We start from the raw sequence: 25,164 nt of genomic DNA, 5'->3' as shown, positions 1-25,164 counted from the left end.
CCACCGCCTCATTGTCGGTATCAGTGGGTTGTCTTGCACAGTGTCGCTTAGTAGGTGAGAGTATTGTGATACCCGGATTTAAATCTCTGGTTTGCTGCTTACAACATTGGACAAGTTATTTTATAACACTGGGCCTTAAACTTTATGGGTTTAAATTCTGATTTTATTTCTTAATAGGTTTCATACGGACTTTGGGCAGGAAACTAACTCTCAATGTGCCTCAGTTTTCTCATTTGTAAAAGGGAGATGTTAATAATATTTCCTTCATAGGGTTGTGTGTTTATAACATGAGTTGATAAGCTGGTATGTAAACTTTTAGAAAAGGGCCGGGTCTGTAGTAAGTGGGATAGAACTGTGAAGTCATTCTGCCAGCGTGTGAGACCCGTTAGGGCTGCAGCCTTTGTCCGTTTTTGTTCACTGTCGTATCCCCAGCGGTGAGAGCAGTGTCCCGCATGTGGTAGGCACGTAACAGACCTCTACTGAATTAATGTGATCACTTTTCTTGTCTGTACACTGGGAAGTAGCTACTTTACAGGGTGTTTATGAAGGTTAAATGAGGCAAAGTATATGAAGAATATAACATTAGTCATCCATCAGCTATCCATCATCACATTGTTATACATAAAGGGCCATAATTAATATTAGAGTTCAAATTAATACTGATTTAACATTAAATCAATATTATTAGAGCCCAAATAATATTAACTTGAACTCTAATATTAATTCTTTCCCTATATTGTCTAGCTCTTCTGCTTTTAGGATTCATGACTTTGATCTTTAGAGCTTTTCCCCTTCATTCTTCAGTCAAATCTCACCACTACTTTTTAGCCTAATCGATTAATTATTTTGCTTACTTCCGTGGACATTTTCTGTTACCGGATAAAGGCAAATATTATAATAAATTTCATTGGAAATAATCATTTAATCTTTCTTTTCTATCATCTCATACCCTAAACATCTTTTGACTTTGTTAACTTTTGTGAAAGCTTTGGGTTAACTAGCTGCCAAAGTATAACATCCGCTATTCACCTTTAAAACCTGCTGTGTAAACAGCGAAAATACATTTGAAAGCGAATCACAAAAGCTTACAGTTTACTTGCACCGTACTGACATTATCTGGGGGTGGGAGAAAAGACTGTATATTTTTAATTTCATATTCAAGTCAAGAGTAATTGCCCAAGACTGTTAAATAATTTTAGCAATTTGAAATCAGTATAAAAATGTTGACTGCATGGATTTCATCTCTCAAGACTTAAATGTAAAGATATTTTGTTACAATAAAAATAAATAAATTTTAGGATTCGGAGACTTGGTTTGAATAAAATAAACCAAAATACATCCACAAATATTTTTATTTAGCATAGGATTATTTGCTGTAAAGAGGAATAGTCCAAATTGGGAAAGGTATTGACATTGTTAGGACTGAGTAGAGACAAATCCCCATATTACCAAGAACAAATGTATATCAAGAGGGAAAACGTTGGTTCAGTCTGCAGTATGGTTCTGTAATCTACCCTGGGCAGTTCTTAGCTTTTCCAGCAACCAGCCACTTCTGGGTTGACTGGAAAACACTACATTGTGGCAGAATAGCAAGCAATAAGAGTACTTTTTCTATTTCTTTTTAGCATGTCCATGTTAGGGGGTTGCTCTTTGTTTTTTCCACTAATTCTGAGGTACTTACTTCCTCTTCTCTTCCCCTTGTTAGTGGTTGGCATTCTCATCATCACCTACATCATTTCTAGCTCTGAAAAGGGCAAGACTGCAAAAGGCACAATTACGCTTCTGATTGAACTAATCTGTGCTCTAGACCCTCTATAACTGCTTCACGAAATAACCTTCTTATGTATTAACGTAAGTGACCAAGCCTCTGTTTCAGGAATAAACTAATTTAACATAGTTAAGCAAGTCATTTAATATTATTGACTTGTTATTAGCTCATTTATAAAAAAGAAATAGCAATGACATTCTCAGGATTGATGTAAGAGGGAAGTAGCATAATTGGTGTGATATGTTTCGTGTTCATCAAATACAATGCTATGATAGTATATGCAAGCTATCCCCATATATCTTTTCTTCAAAAAGATTATTTTTCTATTTAGTGGTAAAATCTTTTTCAAGGCCATATTTTGCTTTTAAAAGGCAATTTATTGCGTGTATTTATGACTCACTTTAATCTTTCAGTGAATAAGAAAGTTAAAAATAATTTGAATACTGTGGATTATAATGATCCTGGAGTTAATGAAACTATATAATGGACCATCATTTGTGAACTACATCCAAAGCCATTTGAATGTATATTCTCGTATGGAAGAATAACATTTCCAATCTTTTGTCACTAGTTTATATTTTATGTGAATTTTAAGATTTCTTTGGGGATGATAGTACTTAGAATGGAGTAAGGGATAATAAATAAACTCGTTAAAATGTATAAACCAGAAATATCATTTATATAATATTTATTACACATAGGGAAACAGTCGAGCATAGGACAAAGAAATGAACTGTAAATGTTCTCAACAGGGTCAGTATATCCCACAGATTGTTGAAGACCAGAGGTCTCTGGCCGTCGTTGTGGTTCTTCTCTCTGATACCTGTCAACACTCTTCTTTTTCCTTAAGGCTCTCTTCCCTCAAATAAGGCGATGTCTTTTTCTGTCTTCTCTAGTTCTCCCTACTCCTCCTGTGCCATTCTTTTATCACTTATCAATATCTCTAAGGTCCTAATCGTAGGAAAAAATGTCAGAAAGCTTCCCAGAGCAACCTTGTTCCGAAACTGCAAGAGAGAAATGATGCTCATGTAGAAATAGGTGAACCTGGATTCCAGACTGGTCTCTTTTCGGTGTATAAAACCAGGTCATGTAACTCCCGAGAAGGCAGGCCAAACTACTCGCTCAAGCATGGCCACTGACTCAGTTCTTAGGTGCCCTATCCCCACGCAGTCACTGACGGAAACTCGAGAAGCTTCCTTCCAGAATGACTTTCAGCACCATTATTGTGTCCCCGGATGCCAAAATAACACTTTGCAGTCCTGGCCAAATTACTTGTCTAGGGTTTCCCTATTCCAAGCCCTCTTCTTGGTACTCTCGTCTTGACCATACATAGCTCAGTAGCCACACAGGTGCCCGTGCGCACTCACAATCAGGAAACAGAACTACCATTGATGAGTGACTGCAGGGGCTACAGTCTGATATTTTATCTCATTTTATTTTAAAAATGTTGATTAGAACCTAATAAGTTATTGTCATGACTCACTAATTTTTTTTAATTAGATGGCCAATAAAGAGCTTCTAATTTCCAAAGTTCTTTGATTCTCCTTCTTATAATGAATTTTTTTCTTAATAAAAAAGTTTTTGTTCTCTGAACAAAAGCAGTAAGGTATGGAAAAGCACTTACAGCATTCCTGGTTTCATCAGTCTTCTATTGAAATGCTGATATTTTAGGAAGGTGAATAATAAACAGGAAATTGAATTGAGACAGAGTTGTAGGAATGTTAATGAGGAAATACAAAGCCTCTCAGAAAAACAGAGGCAGAAAACCTGGATGATCCTGTCTACGCAATTAAAAGTTGTTATTGTGTGATGGTAATCTTACTTGTACTGAAAGCATATCAATTTTATAAAGATTTGAGAGGATTAGCACTCGAGTGCATTTTTCATACCTTCTAACTTGTGATGTTCAAGGGCCAAAATTGTGAACACACCTGGAAAGCCACGTGTGACCTGTCCGCATCCCAGCCTCTTATCTCCCTGATCTCCGGTCCTCCTCACTCAGATACCCTGGTCTCTGCTGACCCTTGGCCACACCAGTGTCGCACCGCCTGGCCACTGCAATGGAGGTTCTCTTGACCTCAGACTCTGTTCCTCGTCTGCGTGGCTAGCTTCCTCAGCTTATGGAACCTCTGTTCAAATGTAGTCAGTGAGGCCCACTGTGACAGCCCTTTTATTTTGTTTAACTTTATGGATTTATATTTTTTACAGTAGTTGGTATTATTTATTTATTATTGTATTTTTTCCATTACCTTTTATCCCTCCCATACTCTCTTCCACCTGCACCCACCTCCCGCCTGCCCTTCCCACAGTCACCAACCACACTGTTGCTGGTGTCCAGTTCTTTCTCTCTCTTTCTTTTTTGCTCTATCCTGCTGGCCCCGCCCCCTTCCCCAGACCTGTCTGCCTGCTGTCTATCAATGAGTGTGTCTCTATTTCACTTACTGAGTTTGTTCATTATATTCCATGTATGAGTGAAAAGCACATGGTACTTGTCTTTCTCTGACTGGCTTATTTCACTTAGCATAGTGTTCTCCAGGTCCATCCACGCTGACAGCCCTTTTTTAAATTGCAGACTGTTCCATACCCCTTAAATTAAATTTTTTCCAGTTGCATTTATCCCCTTTTAACACTACATAATTTACGGATTTACTGTGTCTCTCCCCCTCAGAGAAGGTAAGCTCCCAGGGATTTTTTCTGCTTTGATCACTGTTGTGTCCTAAGTGTTTACAAATGTACCTGGCATATGCGAAGAGCTTAATTAATATTAATTGAATGAGTGTTTGAATCTCTCAGTATATCAGGTAAAGAACTTGTACATATATACTACCCAGGAAATTCTTATTGTTTTGGAAGAACCATTTTAGGTTATATAGTTTACATTCTACAGAATAGTTTGAAATCCCCTACTACACACACTCAACAATCAAGCTGTGACTTGATTAGAACTGGAATCACAGCACCCTACCTTGCCACCCCCTACTTGTTAGGAAACAATGAATGAGTGGCTTATCTAAAGTTACAAAAAGTGAGGCAGTCTTCTGACTTCCATAATTATAACGGAATTACGTTCTGGAGTAGAGATTTGCAGTTTGCAAAATGGGACGTGTTATTTCACTTATATAAACTTGTTTCTGGTATGTCTGTGTTGCGTCCAAATTTATGTTAAGAAGATGTTACCTTATATTTAGATGTTAAAGCCTTACAGAGTTCATTGTCATTCTTAGCAACACAGGTAGCAGATTATTTAATTTGGAGAAAGAATGCATTAGAAATTCATAAAATGAAAGCACAGTTGATAAATACCATAGTACTTTTTATTGCTGGTGGTTTTTCAGGGTCTTTTAAAAACTTTTTCCCCTCTGTTGACTACTTACCCTTTTCATAAAGGAAAGGTAAAAGTGAACGCTTTAATTCTCGGCTTTCGTGGGACTTGTTAAAAACTGGGAAGCCTTTGTGTAATGATTTGGGGGAATGTCTATTTCCGGGCTATGCTTAAAGAATGTTAATATTATATGTGAAACTGGGGAAAGGGAAAGTTACTATCAAAAAATGCGCCTGTTCTATTACCCATCTGTGATGCCTAAAGTAATTGCATCTAATTAATCACAATCCTTTGGCCTTAACCACTCGCGAGGGTAAGAAGAAGAGACTGCAGGAGCTAATCCGATCAGAGTAACCCGGAGCCCGCCGTGCGCCGCCGTAGCCGCCGCCTCCCCCTCCTCACCCCCCTCCGGCTGCTGATTGGCGGGGACCACGGCATCAGCAGCATCTCCCTACGAGTGGGGGGCGGCGAGACTCCTGCAGCCACAGCCTCCAGGATACTCAGTTCCCTCCTGCCACACCTCGGACTTGCACTGCGAGCAAGCGCGACTTTACCCGCCACTGCTTTGGTCTCCTCGTCCTAGCTCTTCCCCAACAAAGTGAAGGTCCGGGCAGCCGAGAAAACCGCGTCTGGTCCCGGCCTGGCCAGGGAGGCAGGGGCCGTAACCCCAGGGTCTCGCAGCACCATCCTTGCCCCGGGCGCGCAGCGGTCGCCGCCCCCCAGCTGCCAAAACGCCTCGTATCTTGTACCGCGGGAAAAGCGGGACTTCGTCCAAGATGGGTCGGCAGGGCTTGGGGGGCCCCGGCGCAGCGGGGCGCTCCATGCAGCGCTCCCAGAGCCGGAGCAGCCTCTCCGCCTCCTTCGAGGCACTGGCCGGCTACTTCCCCTGCATGAACTCCCTGGAGGAGGAGGAAGGAGGTGAGACTGTAGTTGGCATTTCTGTCGGTTTGCAACTCGAATCTCGAAAAGTCGGTGGTCGAAGGGTTGGCCAGGGGAGACTGACCGGTAAATAGCAGTGTCCTGTCCCCTGCGCTCTCTGGGACAGAGCTGGGGGCGCCCCCAGAGCGCGCCGGTTGAGCCGAGGAGAAGTTCACACCATTGGTGGTTTGGAGAGCTCCCCAGGCGACAACTTGGGGAACGCTTTCCTAGTGAAGTTCACTTGCCCTGGGAAGTTGAATGAGGATGCATACTGGTGGGAGGCAGGCCGGCCTGCTGGGTGCACCTCAGTCCGTTTTTGTTTACCGCAGTCTTGGTATTAGCATTCACCCCGAGGACGGAAATGCTCAAAAATTGGAGGTAGCGGCAAAACTTTGAAAGAGGAGTCTCAGCTGGGAAAACTCAAGATCCGGATGAGGGGGAGGGGTGGCACAATGGACAGGTCAAAGGTTGACCATACTAAAGGCAATTTGTGCTATGGAGATTTTGACCTTTGTTCACAGGTCAGTGAATCTGACCATTGGTTGGCATCTCTGGAATTTTAGCGATGCCTTTATAATTAAGCTAATGAGGAAAACAGGGAAGGGGAGTCGCTGTTTCAAACTCCACAAAGTGGTTTCAAATCATATGTTTTTTTTTCATTTAAGATATAACAACAAACTAAAAATATAATTTGTAAATCAAAGTAAGAATTCACTGCTGAATAATCGTCCCAACATTTGAGATACTGTTGATTTATTGATATGCGTAGTTGTGAATTGTGCCCGTCTTTACCCGTATACACAGGGCAGGTTATTTATCATCACCGTGTAAACTCTACTGTTGTATATAAAAGGATTTATTTTGCTTTTTTTTTTCTGTGACCATCAATGACCTCTTATTAGAAAAATTGTAGTGAGTCCTGATTTGGAAGAAACTACTACCTGCTCTAAGAACAGGCAGAAATCAAGGTTTTCTCTATTTTATTCAATGGGGAGCAAGGAAGTGAAGGGTGGAGGGTTGCTAACAATATGTCTGAAAGTGGACTTCAAAGTAATGTGCCAGCTAGACTATCCACTTTCCCTCCTGCTTGCTGTTGCAGTATCGGTTTGCTGTAGATCAAAAAGGGTTTAATATTAGGGAACTTCCCTAAACGTGGTTTTATATTTTTATACTAATCCTTTGCTGTTCTTGCTTGTATGTTTACATTTCACTTATTTTCTATAATTAAATGTTTAAAAAGTCAGGAAATATAAACAAGAAATTATAAAATCAAATTGGGCAAGTGAATGGTTATAGTTGTAGCTAAAATTTTCAGTATTGATTATTAGCTAGGCAGTGTTCTAAAAACTTGACATGTGTTGACTCTCTTAGGCCCACAACAACCTTATGAAGCAGTATGTGCTTTTATTGTCCCCATTTCACAAACAAGGAAGCAGACCAGGAGAGGTTCAGAAACTTGCCGGAGGGCACCCAGACAGTGGGTGGGAGTTAGCACTTGAAAGCAGGAAGTCAACAACACACACCAGGCACTCAGCTTCAGGCTGTGCTGGATTATTATTTACACATTCTTGGCTACAATCACATGCCTAGTAACAGGTGAAGCTAGAACTCAAACCTAGTGTGCCTGAAAATGCCTGTTTAAATCAGACACATTATTATAGATGCATTTCTCAGTTTTTATTTTCGTACCAGGTCTTCAGTCCTGAATTTGTTTCAGGTACACTGTCATCATTCTTCCTGGACTTGTAACTGGAATTGTTTGATTTACAAAGTGCCATTCTAAAGCCTTTTTTGAGGCAAGAAAAGCTTATATAAATATGAAAATTTTTCAAATTTAAAGTATACATTCATTTAACCTTGGCTCCTACAGGCTCCTCCCAAAGGAAATTCCTACATCTACACATGGATAAATTGGAGCTGGTTTCGGTCCCATAATACAGCTTCTTGAGTTGCCAAGACAAAATGTTCCATAAGAAAGCCAGCATTTAAAAAATGAAATATATAGTTCTTTACAGGTAACTAGAGAGGAGGCACTTCCCCTAAATAAGAGGTCTTTCCATTGTCGTTTTACAGCCAAGAGAAGAAATCCTAACTTTCTTTTCCGATTTTGCAGTACTCCTACCACCCTTAAAAGTCCTGAGATTTTTTAGGACTTTTCAGTATACCCTGCAGAGTTGTAAAAGTCAGAAGTCACTAGCCTGGCGCAGTGCTTCACTACAGGTTTTTTCTATTGAGATACCCACGCAGGACACATGGAGCTCATGAGGATAACGCACCCTCACAAGCCTACGCAGGAGCATGCTATTATAGTCAAAACAGTGAGGCCCATTCTGATTTATAAAAAACAAAAAGCAAATCCATCATAACGCTGACTTTCACACCGATTGAGAACAACTTGTCTAACGAGAGAAGTGGTCTAGTAACCAGTGTGGTTTGACTAAGTCAAATGATCAGTTTAGTAAGTCAGTGTGATTTTAAAGCTAGTCCATTTTTCCTTTTCAGAAACTGTGCAATAGCTAAATAATCTCAAATACTCTGTCTTTCAGCTCCATATTCTCATTTCATTCTTGTACAGTGTATCCAGACATTACCTTTCTGCAGAAGAAGTGCCAAGAAATTTATTGAGAGACCAAGTTCTTTTCATTCATTTGTTCATGCAGAAATACGTGTTGAGGTTATTTAATGTGTTAGGAGCCGTGGTAGTCCCTAAAGTGGGTGGATGTGCTCCCTACCCTCTTCGAGTTTACTGCCTAATGAAGACAAGTATTAATAGAAGTAACTGCAATTATAACTGTTCATGCGTTAGAAGGGTGAACTACAGGGTGCAATAAATGACGAGGAGAAAACCTAATGTAGGAGTTAGAGAAAGGTGCCCTGAGAAAGTGGGAATTAAACGGGAATTCAGGTGATCTCAGTCTCACGTGCCTCCAGCACACCTTTGAAAACAGCTTGCCCAGAGTCCGCAGCTTTTAAGTGGTACAGCTGTGATCTGTACCCATAACCTGGTTCTGGGCTCATAATCCTAACCGCTCTGGTATTGTTACCTCATTATTATACTGGGTTTTCTTATAATGCGCTATATTCTTTTAAAAAAACAAGTACAATAATGATAGTTACCATTTATTGAACACCTTCTCTGTGACACATTTCTTTGACTTTATAATAATTCTTCAAGGAAGTTATTATTTTCATCAGTTTACACGTGTGAAAACTAAGGTTTAGAGAAGTTGACCAACATAACCAGGGGTTATAAATCTCAGTGGGCTGACTTCAGTGAGGCTGCAAGGGGCATTCCTACAGGCAGAACAAGTCATCATTGCTGACTGGCCTGTGTAGCATCTGTTTGTGTGCCTGCAGTTGTTTTATATAATTTGAGTTTTTGCTTTACTGTTCTTGGATATATTCCAGATAACTGTCCTCCTAATCTCTTAGTACTTTATTAAAATAAAAGTAATAATGATAGTACTCTACTGTATTTAGCAGTTTATGTTTACTGATTTTATCAATGACTCCTATGGTGTTATCTTTACTATATAAACTACTTGGCCCAAACATTGAATCTACTTCCCTAATGTAGACTGTTACAGTATGTAGAGGTCGGAAACATTACAGGTAATTCTGAGAAAGAAGGAACCATTTCAAGGAAAAAGCTACCATTCTCGGTAGGGGAGGCGACCCCACAGCTTCCCGCCCATAGACTCAGAGGCAGACGGTGTGATCATACAATGCAGGAAAATGGCACATTTCCTAGCACTTGGGGGATCTGGTTCCTCAGAGACTATCTTAATGTTACTTGTGGTTCTGGGCTAGCTATTCTTAGCTGTGTACATATCATTTGTGATAAATTTGATTTTCTTGATTTTATGACTTGCTTTTTTAAAAATTGATCAGTTTATTTTTAATTGTTGACACTATTATAGATGTCCCCCATTTTCCCCCCACTATCCCCCTTCAACCCAGCCCCCCCCACCTTCACCACATTGTTGTCTGTGTCCGTGGGCTGTGCATATATGTTCTTTGGCTAATTTCTTCCAAACCCCTCCCCCCCATTCAAGATCTGTCCGTCTGTTCCAGGTATGCATGCTTCTGGCTTTATTTTGTATGTCAGTTTATTTTTTACTTAAAATATGGCTTGGCAATCAAACAGAACATATCCTATGAACTTAATAACACTTAACTGAATAAATTAACTCATTTAATTGTTTTTACATGCCACTAGCTTGAAAATTAAATTAAAAGAAAATCATCAAAAAAGCAGAACGATTTGAAAAATCACCAGAAAACCTGAGGAAAATTTCTTTGCATGTGACAGTAAAGCTATGAGAAATTAATATGAAAGGAACTAAAGAGACTGTAATAGAAAGACCTATGTAATTCTCCCCCACTCTTTAAGAGTCTGTGCCACCAGTAAGAAAAGTGTTACAGACCTCTTATTCTAATCTTTGTGTATGATAAGTAATACACTTAATTCTTAGTAAGCAGCGTAGCACTTTGCCCATGCTTTATTAGAATAAAACATTTCCATACACTGAAATGTAACCCTCCTAAGAACAGGCGTCATGCCTAGTACAGTAGCTACCCTGTATATATCAGTAATAACAGTACAGTGTCCCACCATTCTTTGCAAGCTGAGCATCATATAACTGACAAGATGCTCTATCATTTATTTATACTGATTGTAAATGATACGTGATCTGGGCTTGCTAAAAGTCAGTGACCGCAGACTTGCACGTCATCACGATGCCAGTAGCGGGGGCGGATGTGGACAGACAGTTACAGTGGAAATACGCATCTCTTCTTAGGGGACATTATTTTCCCTAGATCGTGACGGATTGTGTGTGATAAAACATTTCGTAAATGAGTCCATACCATATTCGACAATAGCACAGTGTTTTTATATTAGATTGACAGTGTAGGCAGATAAGGTGAGGCAGATATTTTGGAGCTAAAGAAAATAAATGAAATAACAGTACTCAGAGTGCTTATCATGTATTACCTTTCTAATCTAAGATTGAGAATCTTTCGTTGCCAAGTTCAGACAGTACCCTTAAAGTAATTTGAGACTTTACTACAAAGGTCAAGCTCAACCCCAGTTTGCTTTCATCCTCAGTATGTTCACTAAATTCAAAACTAGTAACGAGAATGTGCTTTCCCATGGAGATGTCTTATATTTAATGACTCACAAGAGAAGCCTGCTCGAAAGTTGTAATGACAGCATGCTCAGTGCTGTTCTCAAGTAGGTCCTTATTTCTGATCACTCAAGGTCGTTCTATATATTTGTTCTGGTCTCATATTGTACTGGTGTTTGATTGGAGAGGAGGGGAATTTCCCTACAGCTATAGATACATAATACTATTTGAGCAATTGAAGAAAAAACTAACATAAAAATGATAGTATCAATTCTAATTTTGAAGTATCATTTCTTAAGATTTAGATTTTGCCTGATGAGACTCCAATGAAAGGACTGTTTATTTTAGCTACTTTGGTGATCAGTTTTTCCTTTTAAGGCCTATAAAGCAGGAGCCAGGACGGTAACATACATCAGTGAAACAGGCCAGATGTAAGCAAAGAGGGAAAAGCAAGGACTCGGAAAGGCCGGAGGAAGCTTTCCTGCCCGCAGAGGAATGGTAAATACTCAATTCCGGGTAATCGATGCCAAATTGAGCATGAGCCCAGGCTTGGCAGATTTACTCTAATTTTTTCCCCTAAGAGAAGATATAAATCTAGATATTTACTTAAAATCTTTACATTTTAAACTGTTGGCACCTAAATGAAAAAATTTAAACAGTAATTGGGCCAAACAAAGCATACCTATATAGCTGGCAGCCACTATCAAGGAAATGCTTCCCTCCCAACTCTTCCCGGTTTTCCTTCTTTCTGGTCCTCGCGATCATCCTGACAGCCAGGACCCATGGGCTCGCCCAGTCATCTGAGAACCTCCCACACTGCTCTCTACCCTGCGGATCTTCCCGTCCCTGTCTAACTTTATCACCTCGTGTCAATTCCCTCAAACATCACCTTGATGTTGACACCACTCTTCTTCTAAAAACTTCAGTAGATTCCCATCTCCTGCTCAATAAAGCCGTTAGCTTGACATTCAAAGTGTAACGATGTGGCTCTTACCTTCAGATGGCCTCCCTGCCTTCAAGGCCTGTAGGGACACAGGAAATCCATAACCGGAGCCTTCTTGCTCTGTACCTCCACATCTTTGTCCATGTCTTCTTTTCTCTCTTCCTCTCTCATTGTACACACATGTCTAATCGCCCTTCAAAACGCAGCTCATACCCTGTCTACTCTGTGAAATCTTCAGAAGCTGTATTCAGTAATCTAACGGCAGAGGAAAAAGTGAATGGGCATAGAGTTAGATCTGGGTTTGAAATACTAGCTCTGCCTCTTCCTAGTTAACTGTGTGAACTAACAAGCAAGATAATTTCTTTGATCTTTAGTTTCTTCATTTTTATGTGAAATGTACATAATAGTACTTATCTTGGGGAGATATTGTGAAGTGGTAACATTATGGTTACTATTACTTTATGATCCCATTTCAAATTATTTTTACCTTTTTCTGAACCTCTAACACATGCTGTCCAAAACAGGAAACATTAGTCACCTGTTGCTATTTAAGTTTAAATTAATTGAAATCAAATTAAATTAAAACTTTAGCCACATTTCAAGTGCTTTGTGGCTACACATGCCTGGTAACTACATTATGGGGCAGTGCAGAATAGTGGAATATGTGCATCATTCACAGAAAGTTTTATTACACAGCACAGCTCTGGATACTTAATGCCACTCATGTAGCACTTAGAATATATTGTCTTGGGTTGTCATTATTTATTTACTATTTTGCCTCAATTACTAACTTGTAAAATAATCAATATTTATTATCTCCCAAAGTGCCTTACACCAAGTGCTTAACAAATATGTAGTGAAAGAATGAATGAACAAGTATCTGGTTGGTGTCTCTGTTCATATCATGAAATTGAAAGAAGCTGTTAGAGTTGGAAGGGACAAAATTGATTAAGTAACTATTTCCATTCTTACAGATACAAGAATGCTAGAGTGCAATATGTTCTTTGTGCTATGCCGAGAAGTCGGGTATATTTAGCTCCATTTAAACTAGGGCCATATTTTTCTATTAGAAATTATAAATGAAATGTATGTGCAGTATGTTTTATTTAGAGTATCTTGTTGCAATCAACAGGAACTGATTCTAGCAATTTAGGTGGAAGAGGTATTTATTCACTAAGAGATAGTGAATAGGTCACAGAGTCTCTAGGTAAAGACTGGAGGTCCAGGTCTAGAGGTTAGGAACGTTGCCCCACGCCATACTGCAGAGCCAGCCCCACCAAACTACCGCTTCTGCTCGGCGCAGACAGCACGGCGTGCGCCAGTGTCAACATTGACATTGAACCGCTGCACACTGCTAAAGGGCCACCCCTGCCAATAATGTGTTGTGGCCACTACCCTCAGTAGAGTGGGAGCCTGTGGTGCCTCTGCTTCTTAGCTTCAGTGGCTGTAGATGCAAAGTTTGGGACAGTGATGTCTGATGAACAGAACCTCGGCCATGTGCTCCTGCCCTGACACTTGACGATTTTATCTTTTACAACTGAAGGATGAGATATGTCTCATGCACAAGAAGAGTGTTCAAAGGCTCATAACAAATACCTACTTAATAATAAAAAATAACTACCAGTGGGAGAAAATCACTGGTTCGTCCTAATTACCTATTTTTAATTTTTTTAATACTATTTTGCTATTGATTATTTTCCTTTTTGCTCAATAAGCATCAGCAGACAGGAAAAGGGGGAGGGAAAGCTATGGAAGAAACCTAAGGGAAAGAATATGGCTGCTTAATGTTAACTTTTGCTGCAGATTTGGCCACCGAGCTATCCATGCACACTCTTATTTTGTATATAGAACATAGTCAGTCCCTCCCCAGAAAGACAGCCTTAAAATGCCATACCTCTCCTGCATACAGATTGAAATGTGGGGTACTGGGGCAGTGTGTAGCCCTCTCCCTCACATCCAGATACGCTTTGTATGTTACAGTGACCCATAAACCTAAAGACAAGTTACCTGCCTTCTATGTATCCAATTTAAATGGTGCAGCAACAACAGGATACCAAAATAAAAACTCTCATTCTGAAAGGAGAAAATTCAAAACACAAAGCAATCAGTTATCCAAAGGAATTATCGAATCCCACTTAGAAGTAATGGTAAAGATTGAAAGTAGAATACATTTCTTGTTTTACTCATGTGGCCATTTTGGTTCTGTTTTCTGGAAAGTGTTTCTTTGTCCTTTATCCTTCGTAGTCACAAAAGTTTGCATTGAAAAGGGGGCTTCTTAGCTTCCATAGCCTGCTTGCTAGTGCAGATTAGGAAACTGTAGTTACGTTAGGGGTAGAACAGACTTTTGTATGTGGGCTAGTAATGCTTTTTTCTGCATGGGTCCTTCAAAAATTCAGTAGGCTTATAGTTTCTTCGGTCAGTTTCAAGTGGAACTCCAACCAAACACCTCATTGGACAAAGACTTTAAGCCTCAAGTTTCTGTTCTTGTAGTGTCTAGCCTCTGTGCCCTGCCCACTTCCTTTGCTTCTGACATAACGTCAGCCACCTTGGTATCATCTGAAAGCAGTGGTTTGGGCGGGAAGGCAAGCCCTTCATCTAATCAGGCCAGAAGGCTTTCCTGTTTGGATGGCAGGGCCCCACTTATTTATACAGGTTTCTCCCTGCAAGTTTAGGATCATTTTACATTATTTCAGTCATTTTTAAAATAAGAATTTATATAGTATTTTACAGTTTTCAAAACTCTTTTACCCAGATTGTGGTATCTGATCCTTATTCATCACTATTCATCAAATATCACTGCATGTCATATATTCTATGATGCAGGCTAAATAAGATCTTGATTTTGCACAAAAGAACTCTGAGCTTCAGAAACATAAATTACCTGCCCAGAGTTTGAAAATGGTCAAATAGGAACTTGAACTCATATCATCTAATTCTAAAATGGCATGCTCCTCTCTCCACAGATGTTGCCTCAAAATAGCTAGCTTGAGAGTTAAGAAGAGGTTGGTGCATTTTATGTCCATTCTGGAGAGAAGCAGGCAGAGGAGTCAAGGGACTGATGCATGACCAAGGGCAGATCTGTCAGTTTAAAAAGGGAAAAAGAGGGGTGGGTGGAGCAGTTTTCTAAATAATTTAACTTTGGATCAGTACTTGAGTTTCTAGGGGGCTTTGGCTTGGTTCCCCTTAGCACCATATAGCAACATCAAATAGTAAGAACAAGAAAGTACAGTGGTCCTCAGTACTCATCGTTAATTCATTCCAGACGTCGTGATGGGTGCCAAAACCGATGCATAAAAGTGTTAGCATGGGCGGTGAGTCCGGAGCAAGTGCCAGTGCTGAAACATTATTTTCTCGTCCAAATGGCCACGAGTTCAGGGTGTGATGAGTTCTGAAGTCGACGAATACCAAGATGTGATTGTACCATACAAATGACAAATCCCAAAAGAATAACAATGAAGGCTATAATTTCTTATATTTAAATGTGTTAAGAATACCAAAATGACATGCCTTAACTTTTATGAGAAAAAATAGAATAATATGCACAAGAGTGATAAGCTTGGTTTTACTTCTTGTTAAAAATAGGATTAATAATTATAGGGACTCTCATTAGGAATAGGGCTTTCTGATCTTCTGGTATAGCCCCTTTGTTTTTATGAAGTCACCAAACGGTCTTTACCAGTTGGTGTTCCCACCAGCAAAGAGTGACGATGGTCTCTATTCCTTCCACATCCTTGTCTGCATTTGGTGTGTTGGTGTTCTGGATTTTGGCCGTTCTAATAGGTGTGTAGCGGTATCTCACTGTTTTAATTGGTATCTCCCTAGTGACACAGGTGGAGCACCTTTTCATATACTTTTTTGCCATCTGGATGTCTTACTTGTTGAAGTATCTGTTAGGGTATTTGGCCCATTTTTTAATCAGGTTTCCTATTGTTGAGTATAAAGAGTTGTTTGTGTATTTCAGATAACAGTTTGCTATCTGCTATCTTTCACTAATATTTTCCTCCAGTTGGCTTGTCATCTCATTATCCTGGCAGTGTGTTTGACAGAGCAAAACTTTTTAATTTTAATGAAGTCCAACTTATCAATCTCTTCTTTCATGATCATGCTGTTGGTGTTGCAACTAAAAGGTCATTGCCATACCCAAGGTCATCTAGGTTTTCTCCTATGTTATCTTCCCAAGGTTTTGTGGTTTTTCATTTTACATTTAGGTCTGTGATTCCTTTTAAGTTAATTTTGGTGAAGGTTGTAAAGTCTGCCTCTAGATTCTTTTTTTTTTTTTTTTTTGCATGTGAAGGCCCAGTTCCAGCACCATTTGTTGAAAGAACTATCTTCTCCATTGTATTGTTTATGCTCCTTTGTCAAATATCAGTTGATTCTGTTTATGTGGGTTTATGTTTATGATTGAAATTTATCATAAATGTATGTTGCCATCATGCTCATGAAGTCAGAATTTAGCAATAAAATTGACATTTTTATGTTTTTTATGAGAGAACAAGAAAGCATGAATGATTTGAATCTCAACAATATCTGTGAAACAATTTAAGTTTATTTGAACATGCAGGGAGAACATGAGATGAATTTTGAAGTCACTGAATACTCTTGAATTAAAAGTTAGTTTCCAAAACACGACATGAAGATGGAAGCCAGCGTTCTCTGAGAAACAAGAATAGGCTTTGACACTGTTAGGGTTTGGGTTCAAGTCTCACCTGTATCACTTGCCCGCTGTGAATTAGGCCATTTCGTCACATAAGGAGTGTTAGTAATAATAACCACCTTACAACACCGTTAGGAGGACTAGAGAGGTGGCTTTTATATCCAAAGTGTTGCCTAGTAAGTCAAGAAGCACTAGCTCTTTTTTTCTCCCTTTATTTACAATTTAGTAATTGAATGTTTCCCAACTTTCACTGTGAAATATTTTAAACATACAAAAAAAGGATCAGTACAATGAACATCCACTATATTGACTGACGAATTTGTAGTTGACTTTATCTTTCCAGTCTCTGCCCACCCCCTCCCTTCACACACACATTTACACAGACACGCACAAAAATGATGTGTAGTGTTGTGAACATTGGAGAGTAAGCTGCAAATATCATACCTCCCTGTGCGTCTCCTCATTTGATGTTACAAATTACAGAAACAGTAAGATTATCAAAAACTCTTTATCATCCCATATTCCATATTTAGTTTTCTTCAGTTGTCTCAAAAAATGTTTTTATAGCTTTTTATTGTGTTGTTTTTCTCCCAAATCCAAGATCTAGTCATTCATTATGGCTGTTTTTATGATTGTTTTGTTTAATCTGAAACAGTGCTTGTGTTTTTATGACACTCTCTTGAAGAGAACAAAGGTGTCTGATACAATAGAATAGCCGACACTCTGGGTTTCTATCTCGCCCCAGGAGACATGGCGACGAAATGTGACATCATGGATCTGGGGGGGGAAACGTCAGGTAAAAAATAAAGAAATCTAAATAGAGGAAATGAGGTAGAATTTAATGTACCATCTTCAAGAAAATCTAAAACTGTTCTAAAATTAAAAGTTTATTTAAAATTATTTTAATGTGTTTAAAATATGAATCTGAAGTATAAAAACAATTATTAAAATTTCTTAAATGATCCTTATAAGACAAAAGCCATGAAAGCAGTTATAAAATCAAATATCAAACCCAAATTTTTTATTAACAGAATGGTATTCAAAGTAGGCAATATTTTAATGACATTGAAAAAAGGGGAAAAATTACAAAAACTTAAAACCTCTTAGTTATATGGAAATGGAATATTGTCTTATGGCTATGTTTGTGTATCTGTTAAATAGGTTAAGTTGGGTTGTAGTAATAAAAATCAAAATTATCAGTGGCATCACAGCAAAAATTTCATGTCTCTCTTTAGCTACACATCCACTGAGAGTCCTGCCTGTGGCTGTACTCAGGGACCCCGACTGATGGAGGCACGGTTGCTATCGGCTTCCACAAAGAGCAGGGGAACGAGGTAGTCACACAGCTGCTGAAGGAAGCTTCTGCCCTGAAGTCACAGTGCCCAGTTTTGCTCACATTTCGTTGGCCAAGCAAATCACATGACCCCACTTTGCTTCAGAGGCAGGGAGAAAAGTGAATATATTTAAACAGCACTATTATCTACATGATTATGACCTCTGCTTGTAGTTAACTGTTTTATAGCTTTTAACTATATAACTTTTACAATAGTTGTAACAAAGCTATTGGAATACATGAATTTGGTCAAACTCTGAAACAATTTTGAAAATCAACTGTTGGTTTTTATTAAATTTTATTTTACTTTAATTGTTGATGCAGATTCTGGATTAGCCGAAAAAGAAATTGTCAGATATCTGTTCCCATTTTGTCCAGACTTTCGGAGATGTGAATTATATTCATTATAGTTAGAAGCTCTAATAAACATAAATATAAGTGCACAAGCTTTTATATACAAAAATAGTATCCACATGTTGAGGTCTTGCAGGACAAAATAGGTAGATAAGTCAGCCACTTTCGTGTCTTGATATAAAATCTATAAAATCGGTGAATGGGAAGTTATGGCCACACGCCACTATGGGATTTGGGGAGAGTGCTGCAGGCAATTCTTATACGTGAAAGTTTGGGGAAGTAGAGGAGCAAGGTAGAAGAGACTTAAAGTGAAATTTGAAATTATTACGGGTTTTTAAAGATGAAAATCTTCTACTGAAGAGGAAGTAGTCACTCTGGACCTCAGCTTGCCGTTGCTGCAGTGAGGGGAACATAAATTACAGAAGGGCACCGGGCCTCTCAGATAGCTTCTGAACTTCTATGAGTCATTAATTTTAGAAGTTCTAGTTTTAAGTCATTTTTAAACTCTTTAAATATAATATGAAATGGCTTCTCTAAATCATACTTACTCTGGAAAATGGTGATTTTGAGTAAAATGGAAAAATAGTACCTTATTAACTCAAAGAACATAAGTTAGGGTCAAAACTAAAAATTGAAGTCAGTTTTCAGAATCTACCAACCTGTCAAACCTGTTTCCACAAGTCATTTTCCATATTGACATCAAGAAAATTCGGACTCTGAAGTTAGTGTGTCTGCAAAAGGAGATGAGACCTTCCGGTGGAAGCAAACAGGAAGGGGCTCTGGAGTCAAGGTTTGGAAAGAGGTCACCATGACTTTGAGTTTGGCATTTCATTGTGACCCTCATCTTGGGGCTTAGGAGAGATTCCAAATTGTAGCAAAGAGGACGTTTCGGTTTTCATTGTGAAGTCACTTAGGGTTTTCCAGTTTTCAGATATTATTAAGGAACTGACCCTTTGGTAGTTTATTTAATCAAGTGGCTCTCTTTGAATGCAGCCGGTGTCAAGCAAATGAGTCATCCGACTAAGCTGAGCAGGCTGACGGACACCTCCTGTGTTCAGCTTGCTCTCTACGATGGCTTACAAGTCAAGAACTTTTTACCTGCAGGCATCTTCTCCAAATGCACGCTGGCTTAAAATACCCAGTAGGAGAGTGAGTGGTTCAAGGACTCTAACACACAGTCTGGGCCTTAGTTTACCTGAGTGTTGGTAAACATCTTGATGCATGTACACACACAAACACACACACATTGTACATGTATATGTGTGTAGGGTATGTATGTATATAAACTTTTAAAAAATATATACACTTTTTTATCATGACTGTCGAGTTCTTACAGATAATTTCAGTTGGTCCACTCCTATGGTTGCAATAATTTTCATAGATCTCTCCATTAAAAATTATCTAAAAAAACAACTTACTGTTAATTACCAGTTATCACAAGTTTAGCAGCTTAAAACAACCTCCATTTATTAGTTCACAGCTATGTAGGTCACATGTGCCATGGCTGGGTTTCCTGCTTAGGTATCATGTGGCTGAAATCAAGGTGTTGGCTGGATGGAGTTCTTGCCTGGAGGCTCTGGAAGGTAATCTGTTCCAGGGCCACTCAGGTGGTGGCCGAATCCAGTCCCTTGCAGCTGCAGGACTGGGGTCCCTGTTTACTTGCAGTCATCAGCAGCTGGAGGCTGCTCTCAGGCCCTTTCTGCAGAGCCCCCTCCACCTGCAAGCCAGCAGCAAAGGAACACTTCAATCTTCCTGGTGTTTCAGGTCTTCCCAAATGACTCTTCCGGAGCCTTCCAGAGAAAGCACTCTGCTTTCAAAGGACTCATGTGGATATGTTAGGCCCGCTCAGATAATCTCCACACCTTTAGGTTGACTGATTAGTAACCTTAATCACATCTGCAAAATCCCTTTTCCGTGTAAAGTTTCCATGTAAAGGAATCAATAGGCCGTCTTAGAATTCTGCCGACCACATCCACCTTATGGAGACATTTGGTGTTTTGTAGATGCAGTTTGCAGGTTGAGTAACGTGACAGAGCATTTGGAACACTAAATGTGAATCACCGTAATGAATTATATTTAGGTTGCTATTTTTATTGTGAATGTGATGCAAAGGATTTGTGGTGCTGAGAAATACTTTTACTTTTTAAGTGTCTGCAAATGTATCAGATAAAAGTACATTTAAAGGACAGGTTTTAAAGAGCTTGTATCAATGCCCAGCATGTTGCCCGGAATTGCTCGGTTCCATCAGGTGAGAGCGAGTAGCATTTCCTTCCTTACTGTGTGCCAGCCATGGTGTTGGCCAAGCGCTACCGACACCGACTCAGAGACGGCAGAGCTAAAAGAGACCAGAGGTCATCTGTTGCCCTCCCCCCTCCCCTGCCTTGTTTTGTAAGTGAGGAACCAGAGTCTTAGAGAGGGGATGTGACTCAGAGAAGGCCACAGACAGCTAGTGGAGACAGCTAGTTAGTGGTAGAGATGGGCCTAGAATACATGTTTACTGATTCCCTATCTGCTAGTAGTAATACCAGTGCCATTAATTGAAGATTTGCTATGCATCAGGTACTATCCTAAGCACTTCACAGGTATTTTCCTTAATCCTCACAAAAATTCTGTGAGATAGACATTATCATCGCCATTTCAGTTTGAGAAAACTGAGTCATGGACAGGGTAACTTAATCCCTGTCGCCCAGCTTGTACTCCGCAGGGTGGGAGTTCAAAGAGAAGCAGTTTGACGCCTGGACCTGACCTCTTCACTGCGCTCTGCTCTGCCAGCCCCCGCCCCTCCCCCCCATCTGCTTCTAACAGGGCCTTCCACAAGCCGAGCAGAGTTAGTTTAGCAGCAGAGTCGGTTTAGCAGCGTCTCCAATGACTGCTGCGCAGGCTACCCCTTGGTTATACTCTGACAGCAAATCCGGGAATAGCGGAGAATTGGAAGTCTGGGAACTGTGCACAGACTCCGCTTCTGTCCTCTTCTGTGTGGCTTCAGGGGGTGCTGCAACCCCCTGGGGACCTGGGTGCTGTGTCTGTAAAATGGGATTGTTAAGAGTAGTTCTGAACAGGACGCATGTAAACAGCAATCCGTAAACGAAAGGATTACGTGCTTGTTGTATTGTTATTCTTTGACAAATGGAGGCTGGTACTCATAGCAGATTTTCTCCACGTTTGCTGTGATAGAGTCAGACATTAAATGAAAAACAATGGGTCTTTGACATTGCGAAGGCTATATATGTCCTGAGACCCTTAGGAATCTCACCGCTTTTGAAAGTTGTGGTTCCTGCGCGTAACCTAATTCCACATTTTCAGACTTCAGGAAAGTTGTTCATCTCACTGGATGGTGGTTGTTAACAGGCATTCTTCACAGGAAGGGAGCAGTAGAGCTGTGTGAAGAGGCCAGGACTCAGCCCTTGGCCCAGCTCCCTCACACCAGCCTAGTACCTTCCATGGTTCCAGTTCTCACTTGGACAAATTTTTTTTTTTACTTTTTTTTTCTTGTTTTTTTTTCAAGAGTTTATCCTTTTATTTTTAGAGAGAGGGGAAGGGAGGGAGAAAGAGAGGGAGAGAAACATAACTGTGTGGCCGCCTCTCATGCGTCCTCCCACTGGGGACCTGGCCTGCACCCCTAACTCAATCCACTGAGCCACACCAGCCAGGGTGTGTTTGCATTTTTTTTACTCTTTGATGTGGCCATTTGGGGATCTACTCTTCATCCAATCCTTCTTTTAAAACATTTTATCCTTCTTGTTTTGTGAATTCTTTGCTACACAATTTGAATGTAAGTTGCAGATAATGTAACATTTCGGGTGTAAATACTTCCATATGTATCTTGTAATGGTGAGGACATTTTTTATAATGCATGCCATTATCTGCCTAGGAAAATTAATAATTTTCTTACCCCGTTTAATATCCAGTCTATATTCAAATTTTCCCTACATGTCTAAAATTGATTTTAAGGTTGTTTTGCTTTTATGGTTTCTTGTTTTTATTTATTTCCCTGAAAATAAACCAGTCACTCATAGCATTTAATAGTTATGTCTCTGTGATATTTTAAAATCTGGAACAATTCACCCACCTTGTTAGTTTTTTTTGTTTTTATGATATTAACTATTTTAAGAGGCTAGGCCAGTTCGCTCTTTTTTTTTTTTTAAAGATTTTATTTATTTATTTTTTAGAGAGAGTGGAAGGGAAGGAGAAAGACATGGAGAGAAACATCAGTGGGTAGTTGCCTCTCATGTGGCCCCCACCGGGGGCCCGGCCCGCAACCCAGGCATGTGCCCTGACTGGGCATCAAACTGGCGACCCTCTGGTTCTCAGCTCATGCTCAATCCACTGAGCCACACCAGGGCTAAGCCAATTCTCTTGAACAAAGTCCCATGTTTGTCTCATTTTTTTTTATTGTCATTTATCTTCTTGCTCTCTCCTCTGCGTTTTTGAAAACTAGAAGTTGGTCCCGAAGATGTAATGAGAAACAGGATGTACATTTTTGTTTGAAACGACTGGGTAGGTGATACTGTGCAGTTTGTATCAGGAAGCACGTGTTTGCCCCACTCATAGTGCTGAGATCGACCACCCGATGGAGATGGTGATAGCCAGGTCTCCTGGGGTAAAGTATGTTTTTCTTTAACAAGAAGATCTAATCAGCAGAATGATTTTATTTTATTTCTGGCTCATATGAATACCTAATGATGTTCACATCCATCTGTATGCCTTTTTTGGATCATTTATTCATTCCCATGGAGGTTACAAATTGGTAACTTTAAAATTTATTTATTCCTTTTACATTTCTTAACTGACATTCCTCTGTGAAGAAGAGATTTCTCTCCCCAATGGAGGATGCTTTATACCATCTTAGGGTCATATCAGTACAACATGTTTATTATCACTTATCTAAAATATCAGCCTTGGATAATGGAACTGAGTTGGAAATAAGTCATAGTTTTTATTTTGTATATACTTTTTAAAGTGTTTTGATGAACATCAAAGTTGGAAGTGGAGAATAGATGAAATTTAAAGCAGTGTGTCAAAATGGTAAACAAATACCACAAGAGGCTTGGTGAAAAGGATTTCAACAAGTCACTGGCAATCTCAGCAAATATTTATTGATCTAAGATGAAGTTATTAATACTAGGCATTAAAAGAGCTTATTAAGTCCCCAAAAAGCTAATGACCTGCATGATCAAAATATTTAGACCTGACGAGAAGTAAATTATTGCAGGTGATTCGGACCATCACCCTGTTGCTAGGGTGATAGCAGTCTCTCAGCTCCACCTCCCAACACGCAAACCCTGTAGAATGTGGACTCAGTTTCTTGTATGACCTCCCCGCTCATTACCACTCCACGCGGTCTGGGTATTTGCACATCCCTCAACTGCCCGTCGTCACTCCGGTCTGTCCACCTCTGTCCATGCTGTTTCCCTCAGCCAAAGCACTCTCTTCTTACTTCCTGGGTCCATATCTGCCCATTCTGCAAGCTCAGCTCAAATTCCCCACCCACCTTCTATGAAGAAGCCCCTTCCTCCCCGACTTCTCAGGTAGCACTTCTACCTCTGTCACGTCTGTGGTACTTGACTCAGTTTCCTATTTGGAGGACATAACTGACCAAAAATTAAAAAGCTCTTTTTACATGGCATTGCTGGCATTTTGTATTCCTCTGAAAATCTCTCTGAAAGTTTCCATCAGATGTGAAACTGTTTTCAAACAGGGCTGCCTCCTTTGTGTAGCTTCCTTTGCCTTCCAGTATCAATCACCCTGCACAAATAGGTTTCCGTGTGAAAGTTAAGGCTGCAATTGAGTGTTGCCACCTGTTCTTTGGAAAGAATGTGAAGGCTTAGTTCTTCTACTACGACAAAAAGAAAGGAAAAAGAAAAAGACAGGTATAAATTAATCTTGCACTTAAATATTACAATAAAAACAAAGCTTATTTTATTTTCCGTAGGTTCAACCTTTCTGTTCCTTTTGTTACCAGTTTGAACACTGTTTTAAATGGAAATAAGACAATGGTTTTTGTGCTTCTTGAAGACTTTTAGAAAATTGTCATCCCACTCAACAACACATTGTTTCAAAAACCTTTTCTCTCATTCTCCTTAATAAGAGCACTTTGTATTTGCACAGTTGTTTTCTGCTGAGGACCTCCAAGTGTTGGCTCCTATTTTTTGTCACCAGGTGGTGATGACAAAGCTCTCGCCCCTTTGTTTTGTGTCTGTGCAGAAGCAGGGGGTAAAAAGCTGCGGAGCACTGTGCAGAGGAGTACAGAGACAGGCCTGGCGGTGGAAATGAGGAACTGGATGACTCGACAGGCCAGCCGGGAGTCTACCGACGGCAGCATGAACAGCTACAGCTCGGAAGGAAAGTGAGTGGGGCTGGCTGTGACCTGCACCCTTCCGCGCTCCGCCGCTCCGCTCTCGCAAAACCCAGATCACACTCTCTGCAGCACCTGCTTAATTTTCACTGGCTCATGTGCTGTGAAGAGGACTTTTGCTCAGCTGCCACTGAGAATTATGACGTATCTGGCTTTTCATATCAAGAGAAATAGGTCTGCAGATAAAATGTTTTGCTTTAATGGCAAGATGCTAGAATGTGACTTTCACAATACATGCAAATAAAAATTTTCTCTAGCTTGAAATAATACACATGAAAGCACAAAAGTAATAAGCACCCATTGCCACACCCTGTGGACAGTGCTGATTTTTAAAATTTTTGCTCTAAGAGTTATTACTAAACAGTATAGAATACCAATACATACTTAG

The 25,164-nt window shown here is 39.9% G+C and overlaps 1 protein-coding gene across 36 annotated transcripts in view; it reads left to right on the top strand.

The window, feature by feature from the left end:
* RIMS2 (regulating synaptic membrane exocytosis 2) overlaps positions 1-25,164 on the top strand; it is a 453,335-nt gene that overhangs the window by 419,817 nt on the left and 8,354 nt on the right. For 35 of the 36 annotated variants that reach the window (XM_045181563.3, XM_053929802.2, XM_053929803.2 and 32 more), the window contains one exon: positions 24,626-24,767. In XM_045181563.3, the coding sequence (XP_045037498.2) occupies positions 24,626-24,767 (142 nt within the window). Of the gene's footprint in view, positions 1-5,498; positions 6,009-24,625; positions 24,768-25,164 lie in introns of those variants that run through there. The other variant, XM_045181562.3, reaches the window with a different exon arrangement.

The sequence above is a fragment of the Desmodus rotundus genome, chromosome 8 (genome assembly GCF_022682495.2).
Source record: "Desmodus rotundus isolate HL8 chromosome 8, HLdesRot8A.1, whole genome shotgun sequence".
In the NCBI taxonomy this organism is placed as follows: Eukaryota; Metazoa; Chordata; class Mammalia; order Chiroptera; family Phyllostomidae; genus Desmodus; species Desmodus rotundus.
The sequence above is the reverse complement of the archived record's forward strand: the minus strand, read 5'-3'. Positions and strand labels throughout refer to the sequence as shown.